Source organism: Oncorhynchus nerka, linkage group LG14 (assembly GCF_034236695.1).
Source record: "Oncorhynchus nerka isolate Pitt River linkage group LG14, Oner_Uvic_2.0, whole genome shotgun sequence".
Lineage (NCBI taxonomy): Eukaryota > Metazoa > Chordata > Actinopteri > Salmoniformes > Salmonidae > Oncorhynchus > Oncorhynchus nerka.
In genome coordinates, this window is record NC_088409.1 from 56,609,939 (window position 1) to 56,633,699 (window position 23,761).

At 43.0% G+C, this 23,761-nt stretch overlaps 2 protein-coding genes across 2 annotated transcripts; one reads left to right on the forward strand and one right to left on the reverse strand.

Moving 5' to 3' along the window:
• The first annotated feature begins 1,159 nt into the window (after positions 1–1,159).
• LOC115141449 (ras-related protein Rab-4B) lies at positions 1,160–15,716 on the forward strand. Its single transcript, XM_029680329.2, has 8 exons — positions 1,160–1,359; positions 9,309–9,389; positions 10,103–10,217; positions 10,341–10,403; positions 12,551–12,705; positions 12,924–13,019; positions 13,184–13,349; positions 13,465–15,716. Exons 1-7 carry the CDS (start codon positions 1,344–1,346, stop codon positions 13,297–13,299), a joined length of 642 nt encoding a protein of 213 aa, XP_029536189.1. The 5' UTR covers positions 1,160–1,343; the 3' UTR covers positions 13,300–13,349; positions 13,465–15,716.
• A 360-nt stretch (positions 15,717–16,076) lies between these two features.
• Positions 16,077–22,480, reverse strand: LOC115141450 (AP-2 complex subunit sigma). Its single transcript, XM_029680330.2, has 5 exons — positions 22,320–22,480; positions 21,190–21,339; positions 20,709–20,822; positions 18,254–18,313; positions 16,077–17,587 (listed from the first exon to the last, which is right to left on the reverse strand). Exons 1-5 carry the CDS (start codon positions 22,320–22,322, stop codon positions 17,486–17,488), a joined length of 429 nt encoding a protein of 142 aa, XP_029536190.1. The 5' UTR covers positions 22,323–22,480; the 3' UTR covers positions 16,077–17,485.
• Between the last annotated feature and the right edge of the window lie 1,281 nt (positions 22,481–23,761).

A 23,761-nucleotide genomic window follows, 5' to 3' on the forward strand; every position in this document is an offset into this window, starting at 1 on the left:
TTACTTTATTTAGTCTGATCAGTTGAACAATTCTCATTCTTAACAAAAGAGCTCAAATAAAGGGTAATTTGTGTGGTGAGTCAGCAAGAACACCTACAGTATTTTATTATTCCACATCTTCCCAATTTGACCAATGTCTGATATGCCTACTTGTGTCTTTGAAATGAAATATATGAGGCTATTTATTTTTTTGCAACCATTCATGGACAGTTTTGAATAAGTCCTACAAATAACCTTTAGATATTCATTGCTCCGGGCCATTTTAGTATGGTGCACACGCTAGGCAGAGATGGTAGGGGGACTCAACTCATGAACACATCATATATTGTGTCTATGTAGAGCAAGATGATGGAAAGGATCTTCAACAAGTTGGCATATACCACCTGAATACTGATATTCATTTGATTTTTTTTTTAAGGTTGGGGGATTGAGAAATGAATTGTTATTTCAAGAACATTTTCAAACACACATTGGGAAACATAGATCAGGGGTGGACAACCCTCCTGGAGAGCAAGCAGGATTTTCCTATTTTAATGAGAAAGTTCACCAAAATTACTAAATGTTTGTGTCCTTACCTCGAAAGCAGTCTATGGACAAGGAAATGCAATCTATGATTTGTTTACCCACTTGACATCAACCATTAATATGAGTATTTCCTGTGCAGAGCAGTCCCACTGGCCTTCCCATTGTTTCTCCCATTTTCCCATCTAATTGCATTACTGTCTGAATAAAGTGTCAAACCACCCCAAAAAATATATGTTAAAAAATGTTGCAATTCTTTACATTGTATCCCCCAAAATCACAAAGTAACAAAGTCGTCGAATTTTGAGTTTTTATTTAATGTTCAAAGCATTCTGAATCACTAATAATAATTGCTGTCCATAGACTAAATTCTTGACCCATTTGTTATGAGACTGGATTCAATATACTTTCGTTACTCACCAAAATAAAGAAACTGTTTACCATGACAATGAGTGGAATGATAACTCAAACAGACTGGTACCCCGGCTAAAGTTGTCTATGCTCTCTCATTATAGTCTCCGGTTTACGAGACGACTCTGATTATGCTATAGAAATCCTATTAAATTAAGTATTCTAATTCCCAAATATTTGGATTATGTCTTTAAAAATCACGTAATGACGTGTACATTTACACGTCATAACGTACGTGCTTCTGTTGTTGGAGGAGGAAAGGGAAACGGTGTGGCGAAGTCAGAAATCTAAAGGGAGGTGTAATTGCTACTTTAGAAAACACGAAAAAAAACAACATCCTTCGCATACGGTACGAAGACACAAACTAAGAAAATCCGTCCAAGTCCATCGTTCTTAAAGCGGGGGCCGACATGTCTGAAACATACGGTACGTTTAGTTCGCCTGCTAGCTAGCTAGTTAGCCAAAGATGGTGGATAAATGAAGATAGTTCGCTCAGGCTGTTTATCGTTGAACAAAAATGATCAGTTCCGGTTTACTTAACGGGGTGGGTCTCCCATAGACACAAATTGAATAGCAGCTGGAGCTCGTCTACTTAGTTCGTTGACTTTCATTAAACCAGAAAAAACAGCGAGTGGGCTGTCTCGCTTCCTCTTCCGTCTCTGAGCTAGCTAACGTTACGTGTATAACTTCTGCTGTGCCTGCTTGGGTCATGACGCTTGTTTGTGTTTGCAGATGCATTCAGCACCGTCATTTCCATTAGGCGTCTTGAAATCAACACTGATTCGTGTAGACAGAAGGAGTGGGTAGAGAGAAGCGTGGTGTGCTTCCTAAAAGGGCAAAGAAGTAGCTTTGGGACACATCATCTGGAGTCTTTGTATTGGTTGGGACTCGCAGAGGAAGTTGGTCAAGTAACTTATATTGAAATGTTGCCATCAAAAAAATGGGTGTCTAGTTTACGGTAATAAGCGTAGTAATCACTAGAAGCTTTATTTGCAGTCGTTTGGCTTAATTTAACCGACCCCCTTCCGATTTAGCTAGCTAGACATGTGTTCTTGCGATTTAAAAGTTGGAAGTGGTGGGGTTAACTAACATGTCAAGTTATGTAGTGTTGCCTTTTTGCTAACGACCTGTCATGTATCTATCGTAGGGCTCGCCAACCATATTTCTGGAGAGTTAACGTCCTGTAGGTTTTCACTCCAAACCTTAATCTAGCGTACCTGGTTCTAATAATTAGCTGGTTGATAAACGTAATCAGGTTAGTTACGACTGGGGTTGAAGTGAAAACTTACTGGAGGGTAGCTCTCCAGAAACAGGGTTGTAAAGAGCCTGATCTAATGCAGTTGCATTGACACCACAGCCCCAGGGGCCAGATAACAACATCGCCATCAACTAGCTTGTAAAAATTTTCTTCAGTTCCGATGAGATCTTATCTGGAATTACATGATTGGTCAGATTAATATAGTAGCTAGTTCGATTAAAACGTTTACTTGCTTTGCAAGAAGAACGATTTCCCTCATATTCTGTTTTACATGGAAACATCTGAAGTCACTCTGATAAATGCTGAAAAATCGGAAATCAAAATAAATGTTCTACCGCGTTATTTTTGGGAAGCATACTTGATTCTGAGTTCGGACGTATAATGTTTGTGTGAAAACTACTTCTAAGACGCCTACATTAAGTTGTTCCGAACACACTTCACTTGCGCTAAAGAGGGAGGCTCGCTCAGCTGGTGCTAGCATATATATGCTCAGATCAAATACACTACTGGAACACAGATTAAGGTGTTTATGTCCTAATAATTTGAAATATTGTTCAGAAAACCAGGTGTTTTAATCGGTGTATGCTTACTTTGATTTTGACCGTACACCGATTTAAGATAAGCAGAGTTAGGCGTTTACATTACTATTGCGTATTCTGCCTACTGACAATCAGTTTAATATCAAATTATTTGTGTGCATGTAAACACTCATTTTTAAGAGGTTTAAACGCATGGCTGGTTTTCAGAACTGTAGAAATCCCAAAACAAACATCTTGTTTACATGAGCTGTGTGTGTGTGTGTGGGGGGGGGCATGTATGCTTGCTTGACTCTTAAGGTAGAATGGGGATTCTGTTAGTTCTATACCACATTAATCCAATCTCCCGAATGTCATTTTTTTTAAACAACAATGTAACCTACATCTTTTAAAATCAAAACAAGCTCATTACATACACACTTCCATGGGGGCCAATCCAAGACATTTACATTGGTTTGTTAGTAACAAACCAATCTTTTTATTCTCACCAATGGAAAAATTGCAGTTTTATCTTCCTTTGACCACTCTCTTGGAATCTTTATCCTTAATTATTCATTTGAACTTTGTGAACATGCTTTGGACATGGTGTCCAGTGGCAGCTGATTGTTGTTTTACTGTAGCCAGGCCTATTCATTTTCTTATGGTGTGGCTGTGGTGAATGGATTGGTTTTTGCTACAGCACACCATGCATACTCTCCTCTTTCCTGTTGCAGCTTGCTCGACCCCCTGCTGACACGTCTCGCTCCATCTGTCCTCCCTCACTCGATAATTATCTAGTCTTTCCTTGCTCTCTTCTGTTTCTGTCTCTCTGAAATGCTACACCAGCAGGTCAACATTAGAAATGGAGTGCTCTACACTAATGTTATATAGACGACAGCTGTAATAGTCTTCATTGATTTCCTGATTGGCTTTTTTCCCCCCATAAGTACTAGAAGGGATAAAGCAGGGCAGAGCAACAGTGACACAGGGGAGCCACGTGACTACTACACAAAACAGACTGCAGCATAAGCTGCGTTCACTAATTCACTTTGGCATGTAAAGTACAGTAGGAATGGGCCTACTGTACTTGACACAAAACACATCACACAGTCTCTCGGTTAGGTGAGAGGCTAACTTAGTTCGTACACACACACACAGATGAAGCCCAGCACTGTAAGAGATTATATGGCTTGGCTCCAGAGGTGACACGGGGGTCTGATTCAGAGCAGGTGGACTGAAGGGCAGACTGTAGAACAGGTGTGTGTGTGTGAGGTCATGCTCTTATTCCTGCCAAAACCTACCCATGGTTCACTATCGCTTATACACAACTAAATACTTGTTGTTATTATGGTGTAAATGCAATATGCCTCAACTACACCTAGACAGGCTTTTTCCATCCTGTACATTCGCAGACAGGTTGTCATTGATAAGTGTGCCTGCTGAGAGAGACAGAAAACAAGGTGTGATAAGGCCTCTAGTGGGTACCTACCTATGAATGTGGCCTCAAGGTTATGTTGGTTGAGTAAACACAACACACACACACTAGTATACATAGGCCGTGGTTGATTTATGGGTTGGAGAAGAGCTGGCTGCAGGAGAACTGTGTTTTAAATGTCACAGAAGAACAAACGATCAATCTCATCCCCTGCTCTTTCCTTTCATCAGTAATTTACTCCAGTTGCCATATTGACTCTGTATTTGACTGGACTGCTTTGGTACAGCGGCACATGTAGCCTAGCTGATTAGCATACTAGCAGCAGAGTGGTCAATAGCATCTAATCTGCAAATCAGTCAGAAAGTTGAAGAGAAAAGTTTGGCACTGACAAGAGTTGGAAATGTAATTGAAATAACTAGGCTTGAAACTCCATGAGGGGCCATGCCCCCTGTGTGTTTCTCCTGCAGCTTGTCTCACTCCAGTGTGTGTGTGAGAGAGAGAGAGAGACTTGTGGATGCTGCACTCTATACCACTGCTGCCCCTTTCCACACACAGCCAACCTCTCCCGCTTCAATTCCCCATTGTTCCTTGTATGGCCTGGTGGAACCCTGGGCTGCGCATGCAAATGGCCATTGCCCTATCTGTGGTCACAGCACAAAGACCGTCTTTGGACCGCTCTCTGTCCCACACACCATGGCCTCAGCCAGATGGTCGTGTGTGTGTAGGACAGGTCAAGTACCAGACCCGGTCCAACACTTCACCAGAACTTTGCAGCTGCCCAGTGTAACCCATCTATATTGTGCAGATGTACTCGGGCCGGTCGGTATGCATAGAGTATTTGTGAATAGACTGCCTCTATTCCTATACACTTGATGTCATGTAGCCAGCTCAGTGTTTCCCCTAGGATCTTTTTCAGCAGCGGTGGCAAAGTTAGGGAGGGGTAGTGGGCGTGGCAAATTGCCGCAGGCCAAATGTGGCTTCTTTTTTTTAAGCTGATTTCCTACAGTTCTACACACTTTGTTGTGGGGCTAAGAGAAAATGTGCAGTTATAGCTAATATCCTGCAATTATACATATTTTGCCATCCATGGCTTATGTTGTGTTCTTATGCTATCACTTGGCCCCAGACCAAGATATTTTAGGAATTTTAGATTCTCCCTGACTGTGTAGTTATTTCGGTGGTTGTTAGTTCTCAAAAGTCATTAAAAAAAAATACAGTGCCAGTCAAAAGTTTGGACACGCCTACTCCTCCAGGGTTTTTCTCTATTTTTATTTTTTTTCTACATTATTTTTAAAATTTTATTTAACCTTTATTTTACTAGGCAAGTCATTTAAGAACAAATTCTTATTTTCAATGACGGCCTAGGAACAGTGGGTTAACTGCCTGTTCAGTGGCAGAACGACAGATTTGTACCTTGTCAGCTCGGGGATTGAACTTGCAGCCTTCCGGTTACTAGTCCAACGCTCTAACCACTAGGCTACCCTGCCGCCCCATTGTAGAATATAGTGAAGACATCAAAACTATGAAATAACACATGGGATCATGTAGTAACCAAAAATGTGTTAAACAAATCACAATATATTTTAGGTTCTTCAAAGTAATCACCCTTTATCTTGATGACAGCTTTGCACAGTCTTGGCCTCTCAACCAGCTTCACCTGGAATGCTTTTCTTGAAGGAGTTCAGACATGCTGAGCACATGTAGGCTGCTTTTTCTTAACTCTGCGGTCCAACTCATCCCAAACCATCTCATTTGGGTTCAGGTTGGGTGATTGTGGAGGCCAGGTCATCCGATGCAGCACTCCCATCACTCTCCTTCCTGGTTAAAAAATAGCCCTTACACAGCCTGGAGGTGTGTTGGGTCATTGTCCTGTTGAAAAATAAATGATAGTCCCACTAAGTGCAAACCAGATGGGATGGCGTATCGCTGCAGAATACTGGGATACAGTAGCCATGCTGGTGAGCTGTGCCTTGCATTCTAAAAAATAATATCACTGACAGTGTCACCAGCAAAGCACCATCACGCCTCCTCCTCGTGTGTGTGTATGTATGTATGTTGCTTTTCTTTAAAAAACAAGGACATTTCTAAGTGATCCCAAAGTTTGGGGTCATTGATCAGAAATGCAGTGAAGGTGTTGTAAATGACTATTGTAGCTGGAAACGGCTGATTTAAAAAAAAAAATACAAAAATGGTACACTTGAAGTCGGAAGTTTACATACACCTTAGCCAAATACATTTAAACTCAGTTTTTCACAATTCCTGACATTTAGTCCTAGTAAAAATGTCTTAGGTCAGTTAGGATCACCACTTTATTTTAAGAATGTGAAATATCAGAATAATAGTAGAGTGATTTCTTTCATCACATTCCCAGTGGGTCAGAAGTTTACATACACTCAATTAATATTTGGTAGCATTGCCTTTAAATTGTTTAACTTGGGTCAAACGTTGCAGGTAGCCTTCCACAAGCTTCCCACAATAAGTTGGGTGAATCTTAGCCCATTCCTTCTGACAGAGCTGGGTGGCCCGTGTAAATCCAGGCACTTGTCATCTCCCGTCTGGATTACTGCAACTCGCTGTTGGCTGGGCTCCCTGCCTGTGCCATTAAACCCCTACAACTCATCCAGAACGCCGCAGCCCGTCTGGTGTTCGGGTTTGGAGCTGTGAGGCCTCCTTGCACCCAAACAAGGGCACTGCGTTCATCCACCTCTGGCCTGCTCGCCTCCTTACCACTGAGGAAGTACAGTTCCTGCGCAGCCCAGTCAAAACTGTTCGCTGCTCTGGCCCCCAATGGTGGAACACTTTTTCAGTTCTGCCCACAGATTTTCTACAGGATTGAGGTCACAGGGCTTTGTGATGGCCATTCCAATACCTTGACTTTGTCATTTTGCCACAACTTTGGAAGTATGCTTGGGGTCAATGTCTATTTGAAAGACCCATTGCGACAAAGCTTTAACTTACTGACTGATGTCTTGAGATGTTGCTTCAATATATATCCACATCATTTTCTCTCCTCATGATGCCATCTATTTTGTGAAGTGCACTATAGTCCCTCCTGCAGCAAAACACCCCACAACATGGTGCTGCCACCCCGTGCTTCATGGTTGGGATGGTGTTCTTCGGCTTGCAAGCATCCCCCTTTTTCCTCCAAACATAATGATGGTCATTATGGCCAAACAGTTCTTTTTTTGTTTCATCAGACCAGAGGACATTTCTCCAAAAAGTATGATCTTTGTCCCCATGTGCAGTTGCAAACCGTATTCTGGCTTTTTTATGGCGGTTTTGGAGCAGTGGCTTCTTTCTTGCTGAGCGGCTTTACAGGTTATGTCGCTATAGGACTCGTCTTACTGTGGATATAGATACTTTTGTACCTGCTTCCTCCATCTTCACATGGTCCTTTGCTGTTGTACTGGGATTGATTTGCACTTTTCGCACCAAGGTACGTTCATCTCTAGGAGGCAGAACACTTATCCTTCCTGAGCGGTATGATGGCTGCATGGTCCCATGATGTTTATACTTGCGTACTATTGTTTGTACAGATGAATGTGGTACCTTCAGGCGTTTGGAAATTGCTCCCAAGGATGAACCAGACTTGTGGAGGTCTACAATTTGTTTTCTGGGGTTTTGGCGGATTTCTTTTGATTTTCCCATGATGTCAAGCAAAGAGGCACTGAGTTTGAAGGTAGGCCTTGAAATATATCCACAGGTGCACCTCCAATTGACTCAAATTATGTCAATTAGCCTTTCAGAAGCTTCTAAAGCCATGACACCATTTTCTGGAATTTTCCAAGCTGTTTAAAGGCACAGTCAGCTTAGTGTATGTAAACTTCTGACCCACTGGAATTGTGATACAGTGAAATAATCTGTAAACAATTGTTGGAAAAATGACTTGTGTCATGCACAAAGTAGATGTCCTAACCGACTTGCCAAAACTATAGTTTGTTATTAACTAGACATTTGTGGTTGGGGTTGAAAAATGAGTTTTAATGACTCCAACCTAAGTGTATGTAATCTTCTGACTTCAACTGTATATCTACATAGGCGTACAGAGGCCAATTATCAGCAACCATCACTCCTGTGTTCCAATGGCACCTTGTGTTAGCTAATCCAAGTTTATCATTTTAAAAGGCTAATTGATCATTAGAAAACCCTTTTGCAATTATGTTAGCACAGCTGAAAACTGTTGTGCTGATTAAAGAAGCAATAAAACTGTCCTTTAGACTAGTTGAGTATCTGGAGCATCAGCATTTGTGGGTTCGATTGCAGTCTTAAAAGGGCCAGAAAATAAGACATCTCTTCTGAAACTCATCAGTCTATTCTTGTTCTGAGAAATGAAGGCTATTCCATGTGAGAAACTGCCAAGAAACTGAAGATCTCGTACAACGCTGTGTGCTACTCCCATCATAGAACAAAGCAAACAGGCTCAAACCAGAATAGAAAGAGAAGTGGGAGGCCCCGGTGCACAACTGATCAAGAGGACAAGTACATTAGAATATCGAGTTTGAGAAATAGATGCCTCACAGGTCCTCAACTGGCAGCTTCATTAAATAGTACCCGCAAAACACCAGTCTCAACGTCAACAGTGAAGAGGCGACTCCGGGATGCTGGCCTTCTAGGCAGAGTTGCAAAGAAAAAGCCATATCTCAGACTGGCCCATAAAAGATTAAGATGTGCAAAATAACACAGACACTGGACAGAGGAACTCTGCCTAGAAGGCCAGCATCTCGAAGTCGCCTCTTAACTGTTAACATTGAGACTATCACTGTTGCTATGTATTGCGTACACCCTGAGACAAGCCACACTAAACAGATAAGCTTGGTTTTTCATTGAGGTAAATTGGGGTTAGTTCCACAGCCTGAGACCGACAGGATGATACAACTCAATCTCTGGGTCACACCTGTCAGTGGTTGACAACACAACCTCTCTCATTGTTAATTTTAGAAGTCTTATACCCCGTCCTCCTTTTAGCTCGTCGCTTAGCAAATTAACATAAATGTTAACATGCGGTCACACTCACATGAAGGTAGTGATTAGCCGGGTAATTTGGGACCGTTGGCAGCTCTGTTGACAGGGAGCAGCTCGCAGTCACGGGGAGACTTAAGGATGAGTCTCAGCAGTTTGAGCTGCTGGTGTTGTTTTTGATTTCTGTACTCGCTCTCTCTCATTTCAGACTTCCTGTTTAAGTTCCTGGTGATTGGCAGTGCTGGAACAGGGAAATCTTGCCTCCTGCACCAGTTCATTGAGACCAAGTGTAAGTAGTGCCAATGCTGGTCTCCCCCTTGTCCTGCAAATAAACAACACCCACATGCATTGTTTATGCACAATAATATAGAAACGTGACGTGCATCTCTGCATACTGACCCGCACATACATACAGTCCATTTGGAAAGTATTCAAACCCCTTGACTTCACATTTTGTTACGTTACAGCCTTATTCTAAAATGGGTTAAATAGTTTTTTCCCCTCAACAAAATGTGGAAAAAGTCAAAATACTTTCAGAATACATGTCTATACACACACACGCACACACAGAGAGAGATGTGTAAATGAGATAAAGACCTCTAACTCCCAGTGCTGTCAGTAGTGTGGGAGAAGGGCTTTGACTGTGTTAATCTCTGGACCTGGGAGAGGCCGTAGCTCCCCAACCCTCTGATATGCTGATGAGGCTTCTGAAGAGGCTTCTGAAGCTAACTGTTCTGGTCTTTGAACAAGCACAACGCACCAGCACAATATAGATCAGCATTGTGACTCTGGGAATTAACCAGGAAATGTTTCTGTGAAGTCTTGGCAACTTAGGCCTAATAACTAGGCAGTCACACTATTAGGTGTTTTACCTTTCAGTCAAGGTTGTCTTTCACAAACCAGCCATCTGGAAAAAAACCACATATTTGAATAAAATATAAAGGAGACAAACAGTACAGTGACAGTTGTGGCTTCTCTCCTGGTCTGTCTCTGGCTGTGCAGTCAAGCAGGACTCCAACCATACCATCGGGGTTGAGTTTGGTTCCAGGGTGGTCAACGTCGGGGGTAAGACTGTTAAACTACAGATCTGGGACACAGCTGGACAGGAGCGCTTCAGGTAATGACCTCCCATTGGTTACCCAGAGGTGCCGTTACCTCTGACCCGTGCCCTCATTGGTTGACAGATTGTATTCTGGTTCTGTGATTGGTTAACGGTGCTGTCTGTCTGCCCTCCCCCCAGGTCTGTGACTCGCAGCTACTACCGTGGAGCGGCAGGGGCGCTGCTTGTCTATGACATTACAAGGTAGGCGAACCAATGATATACCCATGAGAAAAGCACGTTGGTTTCACTGGTCGCTCGTACACACGCAGAGGACGTGGGAGTCAGCATAGACAACGGAGCACAGAGAGACCGAATAGAGATGTTGAATTTCAACAGGCCCATGGAGAGTCGGTCAGGAGCGCGGAGTCCGAGATAGACGAGGTGGATGGCAGTACCAAGCCAAGAGTTTTTATTTATTCAGCCCAGAGTTGCCATGTTACTCACTGCCTTTTGCATCATCAAGATGGAGTGAATGGTGTAATGTTAGGTGACAGAGCTTTAATAAAGTGTGTGATGCAGAGTGACAGGGTTGTAATAAAGTAATGTCTCCAGGCAGACGGCAGCAGCCCGGAAAGCAAAACTCCATTAGACAGTGTCAACTGAGCGAGAGAGCGAGAAGGACGGGAGTGTGGAATAGAGAGAGCGGGGAGGGGGAGAGAATATGTTGGAGAGGGAGAGAGATGGAAGCAAAGTGTGGGAGGAAGGGAGAGAAGAGGGAGCCGTGTATCAACATGGTTCAGGTCAAAGGAATAGAAGAGACCGAAAAGCATGTGGTGTGGTGTGAGAGCTACACCGAGGCAGAGGGGTCGTCATCGCTTAGCTCTATGCTGACGTCATGGGTCAGCTGCCTCACTGCAGCTGCGGGACATTAGTCTGACTCCTTCTGCTCACTGTTCTCACGTTGCCATGGACACCAGCATGCGGTCACCATGGTGACGGGTGATTTCACCCCCCCAAAAAAAGTTTCTAGGAGGTGGGAGCTGGTAATCAGGCTCCATCTGTCCTTGAAGAGGGGAAAGGCAGGGATGATTTTCTGTGCCTCCTTTCTCATTTGGAGCAAAAAGAACATTCGCCCATAGAGGTATATATTGAAAAGTGTACGTTTTGAAAACCGCTAATATTCTCAACGTCTATCATCTCTACCTCCAAATCAAATGTATTTGTCACATACACATGGTTAGCAGATGTTAATGCGAGAATAGCGAAATGCTTGTGCTTCTAGTTCCGACAATGCAGTAATAACCAACGAGTAATCTAACTAACAATTCCAAAACTACTACCTTATACACACAAGTGTAAAGGGATAAAGAATATGTACGGAATAGGCAAGATGCAGTAGATGGTATCGAGTACAGTATATACATATGAGATGAGTATGTAAACAAAGTGGCATAGTTTAAAGTGGCTAGTGATACATGTATTACATAAAGATGCAGTAGATGATATAGAGTACAGTATATACGTATACATATGAGATGAATAATGTAGGGTATGTAAACATTATATTAAGTAGCATTGTTTAAAGTGGCTAGTGATATATTTTACATCAATTCCCATTATTAAAGTGGCAGGAGTTGAGTCAGTGTGTTGGCAGCAGCCACTCAATGTTAGTGGTGGCTGTTTAACAGTCTGATGGCCTTGAGATAGAAGCTGTTTTTCAGTCTCTCGGTCCCAGCTTTGATGTACCTGTACTGACCTCGCCTTCTGGATGATAGCGGGGTGAACAGGCAGTGGCTCGGGTGGTTGTTGTCCTTGATGATCTTTATGGCCTTCCTGTGACATCGGGTGGTGTAGGTGTCCTGGAGGGCAGGTAGTTTGCCCCCGGTGATGCGTTGTGCAGACCTCACTACCCTCTGGAGAGCCTTACGGTTGTGGGCGGAGCAGTTGCAGTTACCAGGCGGTGATACAGGATGCTCTCGATTGTGCATCTGTAGAAGTTTGTGAGTGCTTTTGGTGACAAGCCAAATTTCTTCAGCCTCCTGAGGTTGAAGAGGCGCTGCTGCGCCTTCTTCACGATGCTGTCTGTGTGGGTGGACTAATTCAGCTTGTCTGTGATGTGTACGCCGAGGAACTTAACTTACTACCCTCTCCTACTGTCCCATCGATGTGGATAGGGGGGGGTGTTCCCTCTGCTGTTTCCTGAAGTCCACAACCTCCCTAAGTGCTTCTTGTATTTCACCTCTTATGTTGTACGGAACACACAATTCAATACACTGATTTTTCAAAAGTACCATCCCATCCTACTGAACATCCCTGTCCTAATGAAACGCTTCGTGTGATTTAACTCCGTTTTCCCCTCGTCTGTATCTTGTCTGTCGTCGTCGTTCTGGCGTGTCTCCGTCCTCTAGCCGGGAGACGTACAACGCCCTGACCAACTGGCTGACAGACGCGCGGACGCTGGCCAGCCCCAACATCGTCATCATCCTGTGCGGGAATAAGAAGGACCTGGACGCGGACCGAGAGGTCACCTTCCTCGAGGCGTCCCGCTTCGCACAGGAGAACGGTAGCTGTCTCGTCTCTCACTCCTCACCCCTACTCAGCCCCCCCTCCCCCCCTCTCATTTCACAACTGTCTCTCCCCCTTCATGTCCTCACTCCATTCCCTTCTCCCCTTTTAGCCAACTCTCTATTCTAAGATAGTAGTTTCCACCGGCTTTTAGGCCTGTATTGGTTTTCCTAGGGCGGGAGTATCGATTTTTACTGACTGTGTTGACTGCTACAGAGCTGATGTTCCTGGAGACCAGTGCTCTGACTGGGGAGAATGTGGAGGAGGCCTTCCTCAAAACTGCCCGCACCATCCTCAACAAGATGGAGTCAGGTAAACAGTTCACGTATTTACTTATGAGATATGTGTGTCTGTTTGATTTTGTTCATACAATCATATGTTGAGTGTGGATGTCTGTGTGTTTGCTCATGTTGTTTACACCTGTGTGTGTGTGTGTGTGTTGTGTGTCCTTGTCTTTCTTCGTATATGTGTGTCAGGTGAGTTGGACCCAGAGCGGATGGGTTCAGGTATCCAGTATGGAGATTCTTCTCTGAGGCAGCTGAGACAGCCCAGAGGTTCCGCCGCACAGATCAAGCAGCAGTGTAACTGCTAGGGGCCGGACCCCCACCCTTCAACCCCACACTCACAGGACGCCCCCTAAAGGTCAGTAGACTGCCATGTTATGCTTAGATTAAATGTGGCTTTAGAGAATCATTTATTTAAAAAATAAATATATATATGTTTGTGTGTGTGTGTGTAACATTTCTATCCCTCTCAGCTCTAGGTGTTTTGGGATGTGCAGGACTCCTCCCCCTCTCCCTTCTGCAACCCCTTACACACTTACAGCATACCTGGACCAGTCGCCATGAAGATGACCTGCAACCCCTGACCATTGGTAAGAGTCTATACTTCCTGCCACGGGAGGTTACCGGGGCTCCTGGGTCCTAGGCCGGGAGACCCTGTGGCGTGAACTGTGCTGGGACATAAGACAGTCAATATCTGGGATGACTGTCAGGGTCAGGGGTTGTGGGTCGGGGATGTCCCGTTTTTACCCTTTTGTTGTTTTTATCAACACACGCTTGCACGCACACGCGCACACCCACACACACAGTACACACACCACCTGTAACTGAAAGTTCATGAAGGATGATTTGCAAAACACACAGTCAACTTCCTCATTCATACGCAGCCTGTTAGACTGCACTGTCAGGTTGTTTGACAAGTTCTTGTGTTTTACACATCACTCACTATTATATTTATGTTTTTTATAAGCTGAATTTAACCTTTGTTTGCACTGAACAGTACTTCTTATCAAGCCTGCTATTCACCTTCTGATAACCAGGCAAACCTAAGTCTCCCAAACCCAAACTTGACTACTCTGCAACCCCCGAAAAGAGCCATTTACCACCAACACCCAAGCATGAGCAGGTTGTTGGGTCAGTTGTGAATGCTTCCTCAATTATTGTCCAACCTTTTCCCCTGGCTTCAGATGTGCACATGTCACTGATTCCACCGGTCTAAATGTTACCACATCTAACTTGACTTTGGGTATAAATGGCATTGATTCTAATCTAATCTTGTCCAAGGTTTGATTTAAATTAAACAAAAACAATTGTCACTACTAGCACCTCCCAAAGGGAAATCGATTCACTCCATAAGGTACTCAAAGGCCTGCGCGTCATGTCCATAGCACAAGGATAAGTAAGGTTTCAGTTCAGTCTTCTCTTATGGTTTTCCAAAGGACCCCAATGACCACTTGTTTTTCTCCATTTATCAGCTGCATATCTAATGTCACTGCTTGCCTTTGCCATGTAAGGGTTACACTCTGTGTCAATCTCAGGCTCTATTGCGCCCTGGGGGTGGGGAGGTTATCTCTGAGAATGTAACCCCATCTCTGCCCTCTTCATTTCTCTGCTGCTCTGAGTTCACATGTAAAGTACGGTCACAGGAAGCTAGACTGGTTTCAGTGTCACTAGTGGGAAATATTCAGGTTACAGGGCCAGGCTGCAGTCTGTTGCATTCAACTGCACTTCTTGTTTTTACATGTCTTACATTTTGCCTCTTCCACCTATCATTTCCTGACTGTCATATAGAATCAGGTTATGAAAGACAAAAACATTTAGAATTTCGGGCCCTTAACTAATTGCAGGCCCTTATGCACCCTTACTTAATTCCTAAGCAATGCTACTGTTTGGACTCCACTAAGAGCAGTTTATCTGTTACACTGAACCAGCCTTGAGAAGATGGCTATCAAAATGCCGCTGTGACATCATCAACCCAAGAAAGACTGGTCCCATTTTGTGGAAAGATTTTTTTTTACTCTGCTTTGTTACTTTTCTTTCTCCTCTGCAAGTGCACTTTTACGTGAGATTGTTTTGTTTATATACTGTATCTATAGAATTGTACAAATTGTATTAATTGAAATATATACTGTAATAAAAAAAGAGCAATTGAAGAGGTAATCATTCCTTACTAAAGAACAACTGAGATTTTGTCCTTTCTCTCCCGATATCGACTGACCCAAGCCTCCTGTTCTATTCTCCCTCTCCAGGGTTGTGGTAAAATGACTCACTCTGTCAATTCTTTTTGACTCGTTGTTTGTAGCTTCCTGCTGCTGTTTTGAAGGGGCGATGTAACACTTGGCAATTACTGTGACTTCCTGAGCCCCTGTGAGTGTGCAGACCGACGGCAATCAGTCAGTCATGTCTCACGACGGTAGTGATGCACTCCATGCTGCTTGACCCCTAAGACCATTGAACCTTGGCCTCAATAATGTCTTGTGTATTCTAAGCACTTAATCACATGGCCATTAGCCTATTACTAACTTCCTTCAGTCTCCTGTCATTTCGAAACGGAGCAGAGACTCAGTTGTTGCTTAGTAACCAATGTGAGGGAATCATTTTAGGAACTACTGTACATCTGAATAATCTGCTGTAAATACACTTTCAGTTTGTGTATTGGATTGTTTTTGGGCAGGGAAGGGTAGCTTGTTCGTTTTAAGATGTATTCTAAATAAATATAGCTTTTTAACTCTGTGGCGAATTAGATTTATTACAGATTGTCTTGACGTGTGTGTATCATTGTCAACCTGGTTGCTTATCCACCACAGAAGTCAGAGTAGGGTTAGTGTTTCGGGAGACTTCATATGGTAAAAGCTTTGTCTAATTGTCTGAATTTCTGTCTGTGGGTCGATGGAGTAACAGGCAGAGTGTGTTTAATGTAGCTAAAGTGGATATATTGATTTTTATAAATCACTGGGAGGCTGGATTCCAAAATGTGAAAGCTAGGCCGGATTAATACCACTAGATGGCACTAATCACAAATTATACGTTTTCCAACTTCAGTACTTAAATTGAATGTTCTTCACAAACATTCACAGTATAAAAAGCACAGGTTTTAACATTTTTATTTAGTACTTTGATTTGTTTTTTTTATATACACTGACTGGGTAGTTTAGCAACAGGAGACCAACACATCTTTCAACAATCTCACACAGGACAGACGGGAAGCAGTACATTGCACTAAATCCAAAATAAGAAAAAGAAAAACAAACCATAATAGTAACATGTGAAACCTGTGATGTGTTGGAGGTGCAAGACTGGACATGGTTACAATGAGGGACGAGATACAAGGTGGTGTTGTCACAGACCTACTCGACAACCGCCTCGGGTTTTGGTCATATCATTTGGCCTCCCTATTTATGTGGTACAAATGAGGTGACCAGGGAATATTAATAGGATTTCCCCCAATTCAGATCGGTGTATTAAAACACTGACAACGAGACAGGCAGGAGAAGCTGGGAATAGAATAGACAATGGTTTCACACTATTATGCATAAGATACACTGTATATATGTACACCATACAAAACAAACTTCACAGTACTGCTTTAAAATATATCACTGTATAATTTCCCTTAAAGTATTTGTGTGTGTTTAAAGTTGAACATATCTGGTTGGGACTAACGAGCACCATTATGTGGAGTGGAGACGCATTGTCTGATATACAGCCTGACGTGATACTGACAGTTAAGACCGGAGGACCACCTATGTAATATCACAGAGAGTAGATGCAACCCTGCACAGGTTGCCATTACCAGACCTCTCAACAGCACACTTAGAAAGTGCACTCCATTGAACTGTGAACCACCACGAGAGGTCAACGGCGTCGATGGGCATTTGTAGCGGTGGTTTAGTCACTCCTCAGCTCAAACTGATTCTCCCAGAGAAGACAGGGATATCACAGGCAGTTTTACAAGGGTTTTCTTATGCTTTTTAAATGTATTTTTTAGCTACTGTAGTGACACTGGGGTTGCCAGAACAGTGAAACCTTGTCATCCTCTCTCTCCACTAGTATAGGTTTGATGGCGGGATGTACAGGTGAATAAACTGGCAACCTTAATATAACTGCCGTAAGTGCAGCCTCCAGCTGGAGACAGGGCATAGAGAGAACATTTATTTTCAGTGCTGCAAATATACTCATCCAGATGATTTTACTTGAACTGGTGGTAAAGAAATGAAATGATAAGGGCCGTATCTGCAGCACCAAAATACAGCCTTTCTGGGGCATAAGAGGTTGAAACTTTCTCATTGTTGCAGATCGAAATGTAATGTGTAGAGCTGAACTGATTCTGCATGACCAAAAACGATGTCTGTTCTATACCCTGCATTTCTATCTGAACGTTCTGTGAATAAGCCCCTGGTTTCTGTAAGGGGTGGAAGATGGCAAATGAGAGGGGGTCCTTTCCAGAGTGACGATGGTGGGTGGGTGATGGACTGGTCAAGATGGCTGCCCTGTTGGCTACTCGAGGGACTGGAGCATTAGCAGCTGCTTGAGAACCTTGGTCTGGCTCGTCTCTCTGATCTCCCCCGCCAGGAACATCTCATCCACCACCGTGTACACCTGGGACAGAACACACAGGGCAGGTTAGGTCAGAGGTCAGCCTACTGCACTGGTCAAATTCCCTGTGCGCACACAGCTTTTAAAAAATAAAATAAAAACGGAAGTGTTGGGAGAACTGTATAGATCCTGCAGATTCATCTCCACCTCATTACGTAAATGGGTCTTTCTAACAGTGCGTAGGCCTTGCTGCTGTGGCACTAGATCTAATAGAGAGGGGGTTGATGTTGAGGCAAGCTGTTTGCCATCATGTCACTTTCTGGCACTTTCTGTTTTATTCGTGAATCCGAAGACATCACAGAGCGCAGCAACTTTTAGCGTGGGCTGCGCTTCTTTAAGGTTCAGCGAGTGGGCGAATATTCAGAAATGCCTTACGTAATTGACACGATAACTGCTTAAAGGGCAGTCATCAGAGGAGTCTTAATTGCTTAACATTTCTGGCAGAGGAAAACCAATCCCCACCAAATTGATGTGGATGAGCCTAGTTGACTGATTGTTGTAATTACGCATCACATCTTCGTTGCCATAGCACCTCCCCATTGCAATGAAAGAAAATAAATTAAAATGATATCTTTTCACCTCCCCCGGGTTTTTTCAGCTCCTTTCTGTTTTTCCTCTTAGCACAGAGTGTTTGTGGTTTTAAAAATCATCAACACTTTTTACTCTTACCTTGTAGAAGTTGAACACCAGGTCCAACTCGCACACGTTGTGGAAATACTCATTCAACACCTAAAGGGGGGAAAGACGACACGGGGGTCAGGTTTTGTTACATTAACTATTTAGTCTAATTCATAGCTAGGATACAGTGTAATCCATAGTACAAGGCTGTGGTCTGAAGTAGTGCACTAAGCCTATATAGGGAATCATTTAAGGGCCCGAGGAAGTCCAGCATTCCAAGTCGCGGTGCTCTTGAACCCGAGTGTCAGGAATCTCAGCTGTTTTCCTTCACGGGCCACATTCCGCCTGCCCCTTGGACAGGGAGCACAGTGCGATCTGTTCTGCCATTTCCCCTCGACCCCGGGAGGAAGGCCACTCAGGCAATGCTTTTTGGGAATATGAACGAACACCACCAGATAGATTTGTCCTTCCCCCACTTTGATGTTTTGGCCTTACTTTTGCGTCGAGTCAGACTCTATATGGGGTGTATTACACTGGGTAAGAATGCATAGAAAATAGAGCCCCAGTCGAGGTGTCATATAATACCTATAAGACCTAGAGGTCAAACAGGGAAATGGTTCCAATTTTTCCACAGGGGAATTTAGAAATACTTAAAATTAGTGATGCACCGATATCCAATATTTCCCTTGCAAAAAAAAAACTATCCCGATGTTAAACATTTTATAATGCTTAAGGCCGCTAGTACAGTCAAATAATTCACACACACCGGTTTAAGGCACTGCATCTCAGTGCAAGAGGCGTCACTACAGTCCCTGGTTCAAATTCAAGCTGTATCACATCCGGCCGTGACAAAATTGGCCGAGCGTGGTCTGGTTTTGGCCGGGGGAAGCCATGATTGTAAATAAGAATTTGTTCTTAACCGACTTGCCTAGTCAAATAAAAAGGTTACACACACACAAGCTTGTTGACCAATCAGGACCTGAATATGACTGCAAGTCACATAATAATTTAACACGTTCATACATTTTTTTTACATATTTATCACACATTGATTACACTAACACCCGTATTTCATATGTCACAACGATTCATCGATACGTATGCTATGACGCTGGTCAAGTTGTCTCGCGCACCTACAGTGCTGGTCATAAGAAAAGCTAGCTAGCTCATGGATGCAAAACGACACAATCTGTTTCAGTAGCTAGCTAACTAAATAGCTAGGTATCGTCATCTAAAATAAGATTGGTCTTATAAATGAGGGTTATTTGATTGATGGTGGTCGGACCCATCCATGTGAAGCTAGCCACAAGGATTAGCCACAATAGTGGACTTTGGTTAGCCTTCAAAATAAAAGTGTCATTGACAGTGATGCAAATGAATACAAATAGTAGAATTATGCCATAATTGAATAGATAATGCTAAACCAGGTTGAAATGTTATATAAAATCAACAAAAGGCTATGTTAATTTGACAAAAATCTGTTAATCTCACTGGATGTATTATTCTTTAGAATTGCACGGGGGCATACTTATTTCACCGTACAGCCTTACCGATGGATTGTAGATCAATGACATGGGGTATCAGTCTACTCAGTGACACCCAGAGAACATTAGCATCGTAGCTCTTATTGCAGGGACTCTAAAACAACTGAATTGAGCCACATTTATTGTCAACCTGTGTATTAAACACTATTCCCAAGGAAAAACAATACTGCGTTTCTAAAAATGGTGGGAAAACGATTGGAACTAATTGCCCTGTTTGACTGCTAGGTTTTATGGGTATTATGACTCATATTGTGTTACTCCATAGGTGTGTTCGTAAATTTGCTCTGGCTATCTATGCCGATTTCAGAGTACTCGCGTCTGAGTGTACCAGAGGGCAGAATAACTGATGAATATACGAACACTCAACACCCGTTGAATATGGCCAGTATCAGTAAACGTTGGCAAAAAAAGCATCATTAAATAATTGTTGCCAGCAGCACAGTTACAGTCACTAACGCTCTGGATAACCAGCTCGGCTAGGGTGAGTAAAATGGTTAGAGTGGGGTGTTCTCTCATTTATGTCCGGAAGTAGCTAGCATGCTAGCCAACGTTAGCCAGTTAGCTTGGGTGCTTGACTGCCGTTGTGAGGTCAGAATGCTCAGATCAACCCTACTCCCCGGCCACAGCGTCCGGTGTGCTTCCTGAACACTCCAAGAGCGAAACGCTCAGAATTTACAAACAGACAATCTGACAGCGCTCTGAATTTAACGAACGCCTAAAGTGCACTCCTGCACTCCAGATTGAATTGATGAACACACCCTATATTCTAAAAGAGCTGTAGGAGCACATGGATACAATCATTTACCAATAAAACATGCTTAATCATTCAGCTATGAATGTGGAGATTTGATCAGCCCACATTCCTTCACATAACCAACCAAAGAGTCATTGACATGAAACAGCTCCCACATTGTGTGTCATCGTAATAAACAGTCTACGGGTGAGTTAATGTGACATCATACCTCCACAAAGTTGTGAATGCCCTCCAGGTATGCCAGGTTGTTGTCTGTCACATCCACACAGATGCAGAAGTACAGACCAGCATAGCGCCTATAGATGATCTTGAAGTTCCTGAACTGAAGACAAGACAGACAAGTGTCTCAATATGTGCTTTTCATTTGAGAATAATTAATAGCATATCGAATTCAACTTGGTTAACCAATTAGGGTTACAGTATGTCAGTGGAAAATATAGCCTATTATCCACCGCCTCTTCAGTGTCACAATGTGTGCTACAATTTAGGCCCGTGTCATTGTAAAGCCAAGTAAACAGTACGCCAAATGCAGCTCCAGACCTTGAGTTACAGCACCAGGTAGCTTTCAGCCTTGCTAGAATGGCCAGATAGTGACCATGAATACAATCGCCAGAAACAAATAGCCTACATTCGGGCACACACAGACTCCAACGCACGGACATGGCATCGAGTAGATCCTTCTGCCGTACCTCCACAAAGTTGGTGTGCTTGGCATCACGGACAGTCACCACAGCGTGCACCTCCTCAATCAGCTTCTGTTTCTCGTCGTCATCAAACTGCATGTACCACTTGGCCAGTCGGGTCTTCCCTGCTCGGTTCTGAATAAGGATGAAGCGGATCTGTATGGCAGGAGCAGAGGGGAGGAGAGATAATGAAGAGTGAGAAATGCTCTGAAGTCTAGTACAGGGGCTCTCCAGCCCTGTTCCTGGAGAGCTACCCTCCTGTAGGTTTTTGCTCCAACCCCAGTTGTAACTAACTTTGTTCAGCTTATCAACCAGTGTGCTAGGTTAGGGTTGAGTGAAAACCTGCAGGACTGTAGTTCTCCAAGAACAGGGTTGGAGAGGCCTGCTATAGTAACTTAGCTAGCTACATCACAACATTCTGAATTCGGCATATAGCCAAGCTAGACTAGGCCTGAATGTAATGTAGCTATAGAACTTGATTTTCCCGTTCTTCTTGTCAGAGAGTCAAAGTTCTACACACTTCATTTCCAATGTGAACATTAGGAAACAATGAACGCTCGCTAGCCTTGTCTTGAATATGGCTTCTCAGATCTAACTACGGGTAAGTAACGTTAAACGTTTCACTGTAAGGTCTACCTACACCTGTTGCATTCGGGGCACATTTTATTTGATTGATTCACTGTTCTCACCACTCATGCATCATCAGTTTCACCTATAACCTACAACTATAACAAACACCAATAACAGTGCATTTCTGAACATGGATTGGTTAAGAGTGTGCTGACAGATTCGCATTCCTTTACAACACCTAACGTTAGCTAGCCACACCCTTCCAGGTCAAGATATATAGCTAGCTATGTTAACTAGCTAGGTGGCTAACTAGTCTAACGTTACTGACAAATGCAAACCAGGCAGTTGTTTCGTAAAAAATTAAAATCTAGAGCCGGATGTAGCTAATCGATTCATTTAGTTAGGTTTATTTAATTCGAATATATAGCGTTATCTAGCTAGCTATACTTTATAGGCTTCTCATACATTTCACAGGAGAGATTGACGACCGACATTGGCTAGCTAGCGGCTATGTTAACGTTAGAGCGAAGTAATTGGCCACAAAATCTACCCAATTGCAAACATACCATTGTCTTTTCTTTGAGTCAGTTGTTTTAAAACAAATAGAAATTCCCTTAGCCTGGTGACTTTTATTTGATTTTTCATAAATTCTCCAAATGACCAGGATTGTTTTGACGACCGATTGCCCGCTATCTTACCGAGCAGAATGTACAGGAAAAGCTAAAGGCGCAAGGCATTGCGGGAAATTGAGTTTTATTAGACCAGTAAAATCGTTGGATTTAAAAGTTAAGGGAATTATATATCCCTACAAGAACCATCATGCACCCCTCTCCGGTTTATTGTGTCAACTGCAGATTCGTGAGGTCCAGTCACATGAATATTTGGCTCAGGTTTGGCCAATCATTTATTTATTTTTTTATCAGAAGGGGGAAGTGCAAATTTTGCAGTATAAATAATTTACAGGCACTTTCATTTATTGTAATTTACGGCACATTATATAACGGGTAAATCAGTTCCTGAATTCTGATAGGTTACAACCGTATTCCAGCCTGTGTCTATTCCACAAGTTAGCGCCAGCTAAAACTGACTTTTAAATTGCCTATTTACTCTGTTCCATTTGACTGTGCGATCCACTATCTCATCAACCCAGTCAGATTATTTATGAATTTGATCTCCACTATTAAAAGCATCTAGACATGATCTCACATTCCTTTTAGATTAACATTCGTTTTCAACAGGGGAGATTTGTATAAACATTACAGGCAGCGTTTCTCAGCAGGCATCGTTTTTATGGATATAAACAACTAAAAAATGTACAACTCAACGAAGTGCAGGTTGTTTGCAGTCTTTCAGGCTTCGGTTTGAAGTGATTGTGTTAGCTGTGTTGATGGCGAGCTCCTCTGAACAATAGTATCCTGACGATTGAGCACATTTTCACGCCTCATTCGCTCATTGTTATGGATGTATCCAAATAAATGTCCCTAGAAAAAAACAGCTTAAACAAATGTGGCTACTTTGCTGCACTTTTTGCCGTGACCGTAAATTAGCCGTAGTTGGCTAGCTAGCAAGCAAAGGGTTAAGAACGTTGCCAGCCAGTATGGCAATGGAACATTCAGAATGAACGACTGGGTCGTATCCATAGATGCAGAACAAAGAGACGTCTTTGGCAACAGAACGAACGACCAGCCGGCTTGGGTAGCAACCCTCGATTTGTGTCGGGACTACATATTGTGGAAGGATTAAATAGTATGAATACATTTGTCACAATAACGTTAATGGAAATATTGCAATCGTTATTTGAATATGTTGGTAAACCCCTTTGTATTATGTTTGGTAACAACTTTGTATAAAAGTAATAATGCCCTCGAAGCCAGTGTATTGGCACGTTTGCCGGTCCGAGATAAAGTCAAATCAGATGTATTTATAAAGCCCTTCTTACATCAGTTGGTGTCAAAGTGCTGTACAGAAACCCAGCCTAAAACCCCAAACAGCAAGCAATGCAGGTGTA